A 15,606-nucleotide genomic window follows, 5' to 3' on the forward strand; every position below is an offset into this window, starting at 1 on the left:
ATATTCCTCTTTTAACCACTGACCAGCGTTCAGGTTGAGCCTTCCATGTGTGTTCACTGGTGGATGTGTGTCGTAGGCTCCACCGCCAGAGAAAACAAATGATTCCTGAATTACTGTGGCTCTGAGCCTTCAACTGGTGGATAGCTGGACCTCATGCTCCCCTACTCTGAAGTCTCCAGAATTATTTCAGGACAAGGGGGTTCAGTGAGTCTCACGTAGAAAACTATACATCCCCATGTGGTACGCTTTCTCCTTTTTGCTCCTGCTTATCCCACCCCCCACCCCTGAAGTGGCTTTGCAGGTATCAACTGCTGCCCTGCACCTGGTGAAGCCACAATGTCCACACCAAGGAGGTTGTCTTCTAATGTTCCCAGTTACTGTTCATCTCCAGGGTGTCGGAGATGTCGGAGTTTGCAGGTAGAAGAGGAGACGATGTTATTCTCAATTCTCACCTCATTTCGTTCCCCATGTCTCAAAGCAGCTAGGGTACCTCTGGAGTCAACAGCAACTTCTGAGAGACTCCCAGCTTCTGGATACAGAGAACATTTTGTTGGCTGCCAGACGGGAGGGAGGCTGGAGGCTGTGTACAAAAGGTGAAAGAATTAAGAAGTACACATTGGCTGTTAAAGAATAGTCATGGGGATGTCAAGTACAGCGTAGGGAATATAGTCAAATAATATTCTAATAACTATGTATGGTGCCATGTGGGTATGAGATTTATCAGGATGATCGCTTAGTTAAGTTATATAATGTTTAATCACTGAGGTGTACACCCCAAACTAATATAATATTGTATGTTAACTGTAATGAATTTCATTTTAATTGTAGTTTGTTCAAGAAGATGATAAACTCCTTGAGAGCAAGGATTATCTCAAGTAGGCTTTGTGCATATCTTCTAATGCTGTGCAGTCAATATAAGTAATTAGTGAATTTTTATTTAGCTTCCAATATGACTTATGTATCCATACTGGGAAAAATATTCTGTTTGCAAACAAAGCTGATCAAAGTCAGATTGCTCAGATTACCACAGACTTCCAAAAGCTTTGGCAATTCAGCTGGACTTACCTCATCATGCAAAAGATGATGCAAAATAATACAGATCTGCAGAAGCCCTCTCTGCAGAGTGTGATTGGACTTTGGGAGAGGTGACAGCTGCTGGGGTGATGTGCTTTCTCCAGCCACAGAGCCCACAGTTCATACTCCATCATTCCTTCTCCTTACGGGAACTTTGGCTTCTCCTGGGCACCACACACCTGCTCTTAAAAAACTAATTTATTTGTGGATTCAAAACTAAAATTCCACCAGAAAACCAAGAATGCCTCTAGACCTCTAAATGAACACACGTTTTTGTGCTGTCTTGCTGGCTCCCTGTTTTCCTTCCCCTTTCCAGCATTAACCTTCATCTCAGATGCTAGAATCCACAGTCCTCTGTTACCTTGGCAACAACGATAGAATAATAGAATTAGAATTTCCCAGGGGCCCATTCTATCATCATGCTCTTGGAAAGAAAAACATGCAACACACTTATGAATTATAATTTGTAATACTTTAAAGTGGCTGTGCCCATTCATTTTAAACTTATGGCATTTATTGATAAAATATAATTTATGTTAAACTTCCAGTGATTTAAAAAAGCTTGACCATGAGAATAAGACAGGAAATCTTTCTCATTTACTTTTTTTCTATTTCTTAAAAAATATATATTTTCACTCAGCCTCGTATGTTTCTCTTGACATTCTGCTTTTTCATCACTTTAAAATGAATAAGAAAAATTTATCAGCAGGAAAGTTTGGGAGGCATTGCCATTTTATCTCAATGGACTTGAAATTCTGAAGGCTCCTTTTACACGTCCTACAAGAAGATCCTCACCATGCTAAAATAAATTGACTCTCTGGGGACTCACACTCCCAAGCTACCACATTAAGCACTGCCAGTCTCTGCTGCCACGGATTCGGAGAACTGCCCTTAGTTCCCCAGGTGATGTTTCTAAGACTGTAAGTTTACTTCCCTATTCTCTTATTTCTGTCCTGATTCTGGAGAAATCTCACGGACAAACACTGGTCTTTTTGATATTTAGTAGGGTATCTTGAGCATCTCTGGGTCTGATTCAGTATTTTTGATGGTTTATTCATTAATCTTTATTCTTGAGTGCTGAGTTCATTCAGACGGTTTGACCTTTTCGCCATCCCATAGCAATTGGTGTGCTTTTGGTATGATTCCAAGCAGAATTTTAAGAAGTAAACTTCCCTGTGCGTAGGAAAAGAGTAGGCATAATTCCATTCATTGATTATATATTTTTAGGAATGGAAAGATATAAAATTGATACACCAATGTCTTGGAGTAATAATGCAATTATTTAAAAAATCCTTCTACCATAAGACATATTTGTAAGTATCCTACAGATAGTGACAATCTGACTGAAGAAGGATATAAAAGTGATCTTTTTCTTTCTTGCAGTTTGAAGAATCTTAGCCACACAACACATGAGACTATTCAAGAGGAAATAGCAAAGTCCTTATTTCATGCTTGAGAATGAAGCTTAAGCTTATAGTTACTAGCGCTAAGTGGACTGGGTATTTGACTTATTTGGCTTCTGTAAGTTGCAGGCAGCCAAGTCAAGTTTTTAACACCTAAATAGGTAAACTTGATTTATTTTTCCTTTATTTCTTCTGGGACTAGGATTCTATAGGCAGAGGATATTATTTGCTGTGCAGCATTCAACAACCTCTTATGTTGTGTAGCTGGTTCTTTAATGACACCAATACCATTATGTGACTTGGATATCTTGCCCAGAAAGTCAAGTAACATTATTTTTTAACTTGCATATGAACTGAAAGCAGGACAGAAAGAGATGGAAGTCATCATATGATTGTTATTACATCTCTCCTAACTGTGAGATCAGTTTGTTCTGACATTAAATTCTAACTTAGCTAATTTTAATTCAGCCAACATTTCTCTAAGCATTGTTTACACGCAAAACACTTTACCAGATCCAGTGGGGAAATCTAAGATGAAAATTGAACTGTAAAATTTATTTTGGGAAGCTGTTGCTCTGTGGACTCTTTATTTACCCTCCTTGTGTTAATTTTAGAGAGTTTAGGTTAATTATAGAACAGAAAGATTAGGTAAATCGCAGGAGTCTGAGACGGCTGTGCCCGCTGGGGATCCAGAGCGACAGAGGTAGGCCAGCGCTGAACCCCAGCACAGCACCCGCGGGAACTCGTGTCCAGAGCTGGGCAGCCCGAACAAGGCTGCTGGAAACCGGAGCCCTTCTCCAGGATCTAAGTGATGACAGACTGCTTTAGCCTTGAAGCCCTAGAATCAGACCAGATACAGAGTGAGTTACCTTTATTCCCTGTCAGTTAATCACACTTACCCAGTTCCATTCTTCTCACTGTCCTTCAAACTCTGCCTATGAAATAGGACCTATTATTTAACAGATGGGGAAACTGAGGCTCAGAGGCAGTGAGAGGATAGCTTGTTGAAGATTCCCACCCAGCACTGTGTGTACCCACAGTTCCCATCCTTAACCCCTAATTTATAAAGTAAGAAATCACCCATCTTTGATGATGTTATTAATGACAATGGTCCTGTTCTTAAAGATTAAATACTTTCATGAATGTACCTATTTTCTCTTCTGATTAGAAGGGCTCTGCATTTTAAATTAATCATTGAGCTGTGAATTTTTTTTTAGATTTTATTTATTTATTTTTTAGAGAGGGAAGGGAGGGAGGGAGAGAGAGAGAGAGAAACATCAATGTGCGGTTGCTGGGGGCCATGGCCTGCAACCCAGGCATGTGTCCTGACTGGGAATCGAACCTGCGACACTTGAGCTGTGAATTTTGATTTGAGAATTCATGTTGGTTAAGAAAGATTCAATATTCTATAATCTTAAAAATGTCGAGGATAGCCTGTTTTTCCCTATTTCGCCAACGGTTACTAAATCTTTTCCCCCCTCCAATCATTAAGGTAGTTAAAAAAGTAAAAATTAATAGGTTGTCTCCATCCAAACAAAAGTTCTGAGAGGAGAACTAGGGAGTGAATCACGGCTTATTGCTGTTCTAATGATAGGTGTTGCAGGAGAGGAGACAATTACTCTGCCCGGGACTGGCAGAGTTTCTGCTTCACTTGCAGTGATCAATTTTTGGTGTTTTCAGGACGAAAAGAGAAAACAGGGAATGTGATAACTTTAAGACAACAGCAAATTGAAGCACATGTTTACTATGATTCAAGGGAGTAAAAAAATGATGCTGCAAAGCCAGGAAAATGGTTAAATTACTCTTCGTTGTACAATGATAACCACATGTAGAATATAGTGTGAGTGGCAGTACTTGGAGACAGGATGACTGAAAGAATAATTGTATTTTGATGTCATTATTTTTCTACAAATAAGGAAATAATTAAATATTTCTGACAAAAAATAACAGCAAAAAGAAATATCCAGGCCTGGGTCTAGAAGCTAGATTCCCATTTCTACCTGGAATTGAACAAGGGATATTTTTTTTTCTCTGAGTTCATCACTAATAGTATCTGCCAAAGTAGTTCTAGTTTGCTTCCTCCAACTTTCCACCCTCTGTATAGCTTCTGGAATTTATCAACTTAATATTGCAAAATAGATGCCCTATAACTATTTGAAATATTTCTGTATTGCAAATATTTCTAATATGGACATGGTTTACAGGTATTGGGCTTCATGTTTCGAGAAAGTTGCTTAAATTGAAGATTAGGTTAAGAAGGAAAGGTCTTGCTGGTCTTGTCCTTTACTGAGAAGAGTTTTGTAGATTGGGAGTCAGACTCGTCTTCAGCCACTATACCTTTTTTTTTAGTTCCTCAAACAAACCTACTGGTTTTCCGCCTCAGGACCTTTACACTGAAGCTGCAGCTGTGGACTATTTCCTACTGCTCCTGCCCACATTAAACCTTTACATGACCAATCTCCTCCAGTTTTGATAAACTTTAATTTAGTTTTTAAAAGAGTTTATTTATTTATTTTTTGACAGAGGGAAGGGAGGGAGATTAAGAGAGGGAGATAAATATCAATGTATGGTTGCTTCTCACATGCCCCCCATAGGGAACCCGGCCTGCAACCCAGGCAAGTGCTCTGACTAGGATTCGAACCGATGACCATTTAGTTCGCAGGCCAGTGCTCAATCCACTGAGCCACACTAGCCAGGGCTATAAATGTAATTTAATGTCTCACATTAGGAGAAGCTTTATTTCCTCTAAAGTAGGCTGCCTTTTTATCATTTCCATTCTATCCACTTCTTTTTCTGTTATAATACCTGTTATAATTTTTACTATGTTGTAATTTGTTGATTGTATGTTATCTACCACTAAAGGCAGGCAATGTGAACATGCCTTTCATTCCCACCTGTATGGACCCAGCAGCTCTCTCACATCTCGTAGGTGCTCAGTAAATATTGTTCAGTGAATGAATGATAACATTGCACCTGAAGGCAGAGAAGGAGATGCATGCTGAGGGAGGATGCTAATCTGGCAAAGAGATTAACATGCAGGAAATAACAAACCGGTAGTGGGGAAAGGTGGCCAACGGAGTGGTTGGAAGCTGCTTTGTGGACATGCAGCAGAGTGAGGGTGGAGAGTGCTGAGAGCAGTGTTGATGTCTGATGTTGGAGGTGACTCGTAATTTGGTTATTTCAAGGAAGAGGGATTTCATATAAGCTTAAAGCACACTGTGCTGAACTCAAGCTATTTTGTTTAAGCACATGTTACCAATGTCAGACATAAGAGTAATTGTATATATCTTTATATTTACCATAGTATCTTGTGATGTCTTATCCTTGGGGACACTCACCGGATACTGTGCAATACTCATTGCCTGAATGAAAGAAGAATGGCAAAGACTTTCTCACTGTGAAGAACAGCTTAATTTTTATTTGAGTTTATGATAAGCATGTGATTATAATTACCAAGGGCATATTATACATCAGGACACATATCTTCCCAGAGTAGCAGAAACTTCCCCATACTGTGGCAGGCTTGTCCCCAGTCTCCTGGACTGCCAGTTCATCCTTGAAAGAGAGATGACTCTTAACTAGTCTCATTATTTTAAAATAAAATAAAATAAAATATTTTATATGCAATATATGCATGTGTATATGTGCATATATATCAATGTATGAATTTTTAACTTTCAGTTTAAAATATCACAGGTTTTCCAGTAATCCCAATGATTTTTTTCCATCCTTCAAATGTATCTATGGGCTCAGCTTGTATAGCCACTGTCTTACCTTAGTCAGACTAAAATTAGTTTATTCCATCCGAAGATCCCATAGCACATGTGCACACCATCTCAGACACATTGAGGGACGTGCTCTAGACACTTTGCAAGGACAACTCTCTGAGGCAGATACTCTTGTCATCGCCCTATTGATGGGGAAACTGAAAGTTTAGGTGGTGGAAAGAACAATCTCACTAAGGGATGCTGGGATTTGAACTAGGGTCCCTTGCCTCCAAAGCCTTGGTCATTCTACAAAGCACTGTTTCCCACTCAAAAGCATAGAAAGGTGAAGCTGGGGCAGATTAAGTGGGAGCTCAAGGCAAAAAAAAATAATTGGGATAAACACAGAATTTTGATTTTTTTCTTGATTAGGCTGATATTCATGCCCTCCCCATTCATCACTGTATGTTCTGAGAGATCTGGACATATGGGTGCAAAACTGCATCAGTGTTTTTCTTCTGCCCCAGTAGGTACTTCCTCACCTAAGTTCTCATGTTACATACTTTGATTGTAAACTCTCTTACTTTTCCAAGTTTAAACCACTTCACATTGTCACTTACATGTAGTTGACACAGGTCTCTCTCTCACTCTCACTTTCTCCCACTCCTTGTTCTTTCCCTTTTCCCCCTCTTGTGGCATTGTATAGAATTCTCTAACGTGAGATTTCAGTGTGATTACTCAGGAGGCAGAGATTCTCATTGTTCTCTATCTTTTTCTCAGTGAGAGTTCTATATGAAAACACTCACAATGAAAATCATCTGTAGTGTTTAAAGTTGTGAAAATATAACATCAATGACATACTTCTGTTCAAGTTGGAAAAATAGAAATTATTGACAATTGGTAACATTCAATGTTGGCATTGGCAAGAGCACAGTAAAATGGGAACTCACAAACTAGTAGAATTTACTAGTAGTAATTATACAGTTTTTCTTATAAGTAATTAGCAGTTTGTATCAAGAGTTTTACATTAAAAATATTTTTACCACATCAAGTTTTACCCAAGGCAATTTATGTCAAAGATCTATTTAATATATGTACAGTAATTTCTGAGCAAGAATATTCAGTACAGTATTATTCTACTTAATATTTTAAATAATTTTAGCATCTATCTTTCAGAAAGAGTAAAATAAAATGTGAAGCTATTAGAAGGACTTTTAATATACACCATATATATTCCTGTTTTTGAGAAGTAAATATATAAGAAATTACTACATAATGCTGAATGAAAACAGCAGGATACTTAAGTAAATGCAACCTGATTTTATATATTAAAACACAGATTCAACAAAAATAAGTTCTCTAACAACACTTTAATTTCAATCTCCACTACTTAACACAATCAAGTCTTATTTTTTCTCATGATGTAGTCAAGTGCAGGGTGGTGGCAGTTGTGAATTTCCCTGTGATTCCAGCAAGCTCAGTGTATGGCTTCCAGGCTGCTGGGGTCCAATTTCTTTGGTTCACATCATTGTTGCTCACATTCCATCAGTAAAAGCTCGGCATTCATTCTCTCTTCCCTTAATGCAGTTGCTGGGCAGTGTAGCTCTGAGAGCATCAGAGCCGCTCATCTCCGAACACACTTGGAAGCAATTCGCAAGATTATGAGCATCTCCTGTGTGATCATTTGTGACTTTCATTTTCAACCTTGTGCTATTATTTCCTGAATTTTCTAAGATTAGAATAAATTAAATTCATAATCAAACTATAGACATTTAAAAACCTGAGGTGGACACTGTGTCTCCTTGCACAATCAAAATAAGGACAACAACAATTCAGAAACAAAATAACAACCAGAACTGACAGAAAATTGAACTGTATGGAAGTCCAACAACCAAGGAGTTAAAATAGATACACTCATCCTGACTGGTAGGCACAACAGAGTCGAATGACAAGGTGGAGAGGAGTTGAGGCACAAAAGCAGTGGCACCAGGCACGCATGGCACCTTGGGCACACAAAATGGGAGCAGGTAGACCCTGAGCACACAGGTGGTGGCTGGCAGACCTGGGGTGTGGGGTGACAATGGGGAGGCTCAACAAGGCGGCGATTGTGAAGTGAGGCACTGTGCACAAGGCGGCTGGCTGACTGGGTGGTTCCCGGGTCCCAGCACTGAGTAATAAAGCCTCAAAACACTGATTGAAAACACCTGTGGTGGTTGAAGTGCTGGGGGAGACTCCCAGCCTCACAGGACAGTTCATTGGAGAGACCCATGGGGTCCTAGAATGTACACAAGCCCACCCACCCAGGAATCAGGACCAGAAGGGCTCACTTTGCTTGGGAGGAGCGGCGGAAGGGACTGAAATCCCACAGAGAGCAGAGCAAGTGCCATTGTTCCCTCTCAGACGCCTCCCCCACATACAGCATCACAACCCAGCAACTGGGTTGCCCCACCCTGGTGAATACCTAAGGCTCCGCCAGTCACATGTAACGAGCGTGACAAGACCAAAAAAAAAAAAAAAAGAAAAAAAAGAAAAAGAAAAAGATCCAAATGGAAGAACAGATCAAAGCTCCAGAAAAAATAAAACTAAGCGACGAAGAGATAACCAATCTATCAGATGCACAGTTCAAAGCACTGGTGATCAGGATGCTCACAGAATTGATTGAATTTGGTTGCAAATTATATGAAACAATGAAGGCTATGCTAACTGAATAGAAGGAAAATGCACAGGGAACCAATAGTGATGGGAAGGAAACCGGGACTCAAATCAATGGAGTGGACCAGAAGGAAGAAAGAAACAATCAAACAGAAAAGAATGAAGAAGCAAGAATTCAAAAATAGTAGAGGCTTAGGAACCTCCAGGACATCTTTAAATGTTCCAACATCTGAATTATAGGGGTACCAGAAGGAGAAGAGGAAGAACAACAAGTGGAAAAGTTATTTGAACAAACAATAAAGGAGAATTTCCCCAATCTGGCAAAGGAAATAGACTTCCAGGAAGTCTTGGAAGCTCATAGAATCCCAAAGAAGTTGGACCCAAGGAGGAACCCACCAAGGCACATCATAATTACACTAGCCAAGATTAAAATGAAGGAGAGAATCCTAGAAGCAGCAAGAGATAAGGAGACAGTAACCTCCAAAGGAGTTCCCATCAGGCTGTCAGCTGATTTCTCAAAAGAGACCTTGCAGGCAAGAAGGGGCTGGAAAGAAGTATTCCAAGTCATGAAAGGCAAGGACCTACATCCAGGACTGCTCTATCCAGCAAAGCTTTCATTTAGAATGGAAGGGCTGATAAAGCGCTTCCTAGGTAAGGTCAAGTTAAAGGAGTTCATCATCACCATAGCCCTTATTATATGAAATGTTAAAGGGACTTATCTAAGAAAAAGAAGATAAAAAACATGTATAGTAAAATGACAGCAAACTCACAATTATTAACAATCACACCTAAAACAAAAACAAAAACAAACTAAGCAAACAACTAGAGCAGGAACAGAACCACAGAAATGGAGATCACATGGAGGATTAGCAACAGGGGGGTGGAAGGAAGAGAGAGGGGAAATGGTACAGAGAATACGTAGCATAGATGGTAAGTAGAAAATAGACAGGGGGAGAGCAAAAATAGTATGGGAAATGTAGAAGCTAAAGAACTTATGACACATGGACATGAACTAAAGTGGGGGAATGTGGGTGGGAGGGGGTGTGCAGGGTGGAGGGGAATGAAGGGGGGAATGGGACAACTGTAATAGCATAATCAATAAAATATATTTTTAAAAACCCCCAAAACTTGAGGTATAGTGTGAGGGCCAGCTGCTTCTTTCCCCTCCAGAGAGGCAGATGGGTACACCCACTCTAGTGTAAGCTTCAGTGTGGTTGTCTGTCTAAAGAGGTTCTTCAGGGGCCTGCCAAGGTGACAGAAAATACACTGGGCATAGTGTAAGGAGGGCCGTTCTCTATGCATGGGTGATTTAGATATATTTATCAATACTCATCGCATGGATTGCTCTGGCTGATCTGGCAGGCTTGGAGGATTTTCCTTTCTTCCGTCCTTGTTCCACATGTTTCCTTTCCAAAACCTTCCCCTCTGTCCAAGGGAACAATGCTTTCTACCAGCAGAAGTGGGAAACTCACAGAGGGAAAGTTTTCTCTTTTCACAGTCTGTTAAAAAGTTATTTTTTAAAAAAACACATGTGTGCCTGAAGATGTAGATTGAACACTCATTCATTGTAGATGAAGTCTGATGATTTAAGAACTAGTAGTAATAGTAATAATAGCTCTATGCAGCATAGGTTCTACATAGCATGCTATGGAGCAATGTAGTGTGTCCACTGGCCTTTTTAAAGTGCTTCTTGAGAGTGAAATAAGGAAGAAATAAGCACTGTGAGAAGACCAGCATCTCTGGTACTCTACATTTGATTCCATATTTTATCTCTGGCCTCCACCCTGGACAAGGAATGTAGAGACATTTCTGTCAGGAAGACCCTTTTCAACACTCACTATTCACTATTGGCTTTAAAGTTCAAGTCTTTCATTTCCTTGCTCATACTTATGTTCTTTTTCATTGCATGCCACCTCCTTGCACTTGTCCTGTTAAAGAGTCCAGCATAACTATTTAATATTTAACGGCTGGGATCATTTTGCAGGTTTTAGTTTAAAGGTAACCATAGCACACACACACATTCATTATTAACAGCAGAGACGCACTGTAAGTTCTTGGGAATCTTCTTTCCTTTCCATGTTAGCTTCATACGAGTGCTGCTGTCACTGGAATTAAGTTCTGGTACTACTATACGGCAGGCAGACTGAAGCAATAACAGGGGATCGAGCATTATGTGAACTATAAGTGTCAGTGGATGTGACCATGCTCAAAAGGGAGATGAAACCGGAAAGTGACAGGCCACGCAAAGTCCGGTTTCGGATCGCGTCATCTCACAGCGGACGAGTTCTGAAGGAGGTGTATGAGGATGGGCAACCGTCAGGCTCTCTGGATTCCGAATGTGCCAGTATCTGTGGCATAGATGGACTAAGTGAGTCTGATGGACAGCAAAATGGCCACATAGGATCAGAGAGTGATGAATATGAGAACGAGCAGGATAACTTGTTGGCGTTAGCCAGGGCTGCCAGTGAGAAGGGTTTTGGTACAAGAAGAGTCAACATTTTAAGCAAAAATGGCACAGTCAGAGGCGTCAAACACAAAGTGAGTGCTGGCCAAGCTCTATTTAACAACCTGACCAAAGTATTACAGGTAAGTCATTGCCTTATTCTCCTTCTGAAGTTGTCCCCCGTTCACCATCTGAACACCACTTGGTTCAGCTTGAAGCAAGCCTCTCTTGTTCATGACTCCTGCATACTTCATGAGTCACTTTCCCATCTAAGATATTGCCTCCACAGCCACTGATTAAAAACAGGGTTATTGTGCTTAGCAAACTAGATGGATCTCTCAAAGCCAATTTTCCACCATTATGTGGTCTATTCTTTCAGCTTGTAATGACTGAAACAGCATATCTGCTTCTTAGCCAAGAAAAATGACACACTATAGTGTTCAAGGAATCTGAGCAAAACTTAGATGTTAATTTCTGGTTGATCATTCTTAAGACACCAGGTTAGTGTTCATCATCGGTTGTACAGATATTTAAACCAGAAGATGACTGAGCGCTGCCTGCAGGGGGTGGGATCAGTTGGAATGTTGTGCACACAGGAAGGCTAACCTTGACTCTCCCGTTCCTGAGGAGGTTGCAGGTTCGTCTGTGTTGCGTTTCTCCATTGGTTTGCTCTTAAGGACTCTTAGAGCAGCACTGGGAAAAGTTATTCTTCTGCAAGAGTAGAGACTGGGATCCAGATTTCATAGTAAAAAATTGCCCTTAAAATTGGATAGATTTTGCAGAGTAATGTAGGAATGTATTATTCAGGTCCTGGGCCTTTGGCAATGATCTGATATTAAGGCAGCTTTTTGAAATTGCCTGGAAGTATTGGTAAAATGATATTCTGTTAAAAACAGGCATGTATTCAGGGATAAAATTGATAACCACTCTCATTAAGGTAACTAACCAATATTTTTCATTGTAATACCATTTTATATTATTCTCAATATTTAAATAAAATGATATCTTGTGATGAATTATTCAGTGCCTTGACATTATAGGGAGCTTCTGGAGTGGAAGGGAGAAAGGATTTTTTTAAGTGATATTTGACTATTTCTTTTTTTCATTTCAAAGGAAGTACAGGGAAAGATCACACTACGAAGACTTTAAAAAGAAATTAAAGGGTAAAAGCGGTTAAGATCAAAGGTCATTTTCATATGCAAAACCTGTGAAGGGTTTCTCAGGTTATAAGTGGGGGTGGGGAACCATAGATCAGAAACAGGTGACTATGTTTTACCAGGTTAGGAACAATCTTGTGTGGATTTCTAGACATGTGACTATTAGGTCAAAATCATCTTAGTGGTCTTCCTGTTTCACCCAACGCAGAAATTATTTTTGAGAAGGGGGAGACCAAGTCCATGTAATAGTTACATTTCAAAACCATCAATTCATTGTAATTAATTTAGCTTGTTGTGATTTCAAAGGCTCTATGGTTTGGAGCATTATTTACAAAGCTGCTGTACCAATTTTAGTACTTTGGTTTGATTTTGTTGAAATCTCTGCCTCCCCCCAAAAAACCTATTATGTATTATGAGTTATTACCTTAAATCTTTAAAACCTGCAAGAGAAAACCTTTTCTTCCTTACGTCTTTAATTCTGATTGTGTTATAAATTTGCAAATAGGGAATGTAAAAAATTACTTGTCAGAATATTAGTGCTCAATTAACTTATAATATTGGCTTATATATTTTTCTATGAATAATTCCATCACCCATTGGGGGTGGGAAGAAAAAATTCAACAAAACTGTCATTTTCTAATGATTTAACTGCATTCCATATCACCCTGCTTTAAGAGGAAAATAGTGGGCTATTTTCCTCTACTAGCAGAGGGCTCTCAAAATCTGATATTTAATGTTTTATTAATATTAGAATGAACTTCTATTTATTTAATATAGAAGGACCCCCATCTCCTCCTTCTTTCTTTATGTGGATAAGCAGTATCCTGAAGGTATTCACAAATCTTGGCCATTATTATCAGTTTCATCATCACCACCATCATCTTCATGGAATATTTTCTGATCTCTCCAGGACAAAATATAAGGTAAAGGAACCCCTACCTTGAATCAGGGCTGCCAGTTGCACTATTTCGAGAAGCTTTATTCATATCATTGTGTGTGTGAACAGCACCCCCTGCAGTTGTGCAATACAACCTACAGAACATTGGGTGGAGATCTGACTTGGATACTTGCTGCTTGCTAAAGAACATATATACGTATATACATATATACCATAAGTGGTGCTAAATGTCTTAGGCATATATCTTCGAATGAATGAGTAGGTTTCTACATACATCCCACAATGTAGTAGAAGAGAAGTCATAGGGGTTAAAAGCAGAAGTTACATTTCAATTTCCTCCATACATGGGTATGGGGCCAGATGTGACTCTTCCCTGGATCTTTTTATATTTTCCATGTTCCCCAGAAAATAAGCAGCAAACTTAAATAGACAAAACTATGACATAGCAATTTCTGTTGGGGAAAAAAGTGAGGAGTGGTACCTTGTGTATTTGATTAAGCTTCCAATGCACAGGTAATCTTGTTGAAGCAAGGAACTATGACAGAAGAAATAGGCCTTTTTTTCCTGTTTTATGTTATAAAATCTTGGATCACTCAACTTGGAATTTGAAAGAAAACTGTAAATATAAATAAAACCTTTCAAAGACCCTGTAAATCACTCTGCCTCCTCTTCATTAGTTTCCCATCCTGTTCTTCCAGTCTCCTTAAACACTGGCATGTGCTCTGTAAAAATTTTAACTGTGCAGAGAATAGTCGTTAAAATTATTTACTTAAAACAACTTACTTCTTAGCAGCACTGATTTAGAAAGTTGTCTAGAAATATTTAGAAATACTTATTTCTAAATACATAAATAAATAAATATGTATGTATTTAGAAATATGTATTAGAACAAATTTTCATTTTCTTTATCAGTTAATTAACCTTATAGATTTCTGAGCTTTGGAGGATGTGCAATATTGAACGAGGTTGCTACGGGTAGTGATGGACCAGGAGGCATAGAGAGAAAGGTCATCTGGGTTCTCTGGGGGCCTTGTGGCAGGTGGTTGGTTGGTTCCTTGGTGACTCCCTCCAGCTGGTCTAGATTATAGCTCTTCAGATCCAGGTGTTCGACTTTCCCAGCTCTCACAGAGCCGAAAGCCTGTAATGCTCAGGGGAGGCTAGTCTGGAAATCTAAAAACCTAGAGTCTAAGAGTGGCCTGGAAATATGCCTTTGTTAGAAGCTCTTTAGGATGTTCTTATGTATAAGGCCTGGCACAAATGATGCCCCTTTTTATTACAAAATGTTTTATTACAAAGTCATAAGCAGGCAATTCTGTAACATAACACTATCATATTCAAGCACACCATATGACAGTTTAGGTGAAGTGTTCAAGCTAAAACTATAAATTATTACACTCATATTATTACCCAACCAACCACACTCAAGCAGGTGTTGCTTCTGTCAGACCCTGTACATTAAAGTTTGAGAATCATTGACCTAGAGTGTAAAGGGGAAATTTATCCAGTTGCCTGAAGTGAATGAACACGTTCCTCAATGTTTTTATGCCTTCAATATTTAATGAGGAGAACAAAGAAGATATGTATTGATCTATGATTTGTGAGGTCATGAGGAAGGTCCTTCCTGAGCCAAACCAAAGATATCTTGACAGACGTGTTTCCTGTGGGTTTTCTAATGCATCACTTAGTTGGCTGAGGAACAAGCCTGGAAATCTGATCAGTACACTTTGGTGTAGGTGCAGTGTTTTAGTTATGTTTAAGGAATTCTGCTTTAAAGATATTTCTATGTAGGTAAATGATTGTATTCCTTGCTAAAGGAATATTTTAGAAAGATTATTATTTTTTATTTTTCAAAAGCAGTTACTGTTATAGAACCACTGTATAGCTCAAAGCTCACATCACCCTGTTCACAGGACTGGATTCGAGACATGCCTTGCTCTCAGCAGCAACATATTTCCAAAATCTCTTAGGATGGGTCAGTGATACAGAAGATTAAGGTCATTTATTTTTTCTAACTTATTCTCATGGGATTAAATTTTAGACATAATTGAATTTCACTCAGTGATATTTTCTTGACCTTATCTTCAAACTTGTATAATTTGTTGTATACTCTGTAAGAATCTTCTGTTGTAGTTTTCAAATTTCAATTCCCCTTTTTTCTGTGAATTTAAATTATTATATAGAGGTAAATAATACAAAGGAGGAAAATAATTATACCACACAGTATAATTTGGTGGCTCCTTTCTAAAAACTCAAACATTTTCCTTCATTGATGTAT

The 15,606-nt window shown here is 39.0% G+C and overlaps 1 protein-coding gene across 1 annotated transcript in view; it reads left to right on the top strand.

Annotated features, from left to right (window-relative positions):
* The first annotated feature begins 11,035 nt into the window (after positions 1–11,035).
* The window catches only part of GRXCR1 (glutaredoxin and cysteine rich domain containing 1), a 58,122-nt gene continuing 53,551 nt past the window's right edge, over positions 11,036–15,606 (top strand). The window contains exon 1 of the mRNA XM_036031676.1: positions 11,036–11,419. Within this exon, the coding sequence (XP_035887569.1) occupies positions 11,036–11,419 (384 nt within the window). The remainder of the gene's footprint in view (positions 11,420–15,606) is intronic.

This window comes from Phyllostomus discolor, chromosome 1 (assembly GCF_004126475.2).
Source record: "Phyllostomus discolor isolate MPI-MPIP mPhyDis1 chromosome 1, mPhyDis1.pri.v3, whole genome shotgun sequence".
Classification (NCBI taxonomy): domain Eukaryota; kingdom Metazoa; phylum Chordata; class Mammalia; order Chiroptera; family Phyllostomidae; genus Phyllostomus; species Phyllostomus discolor.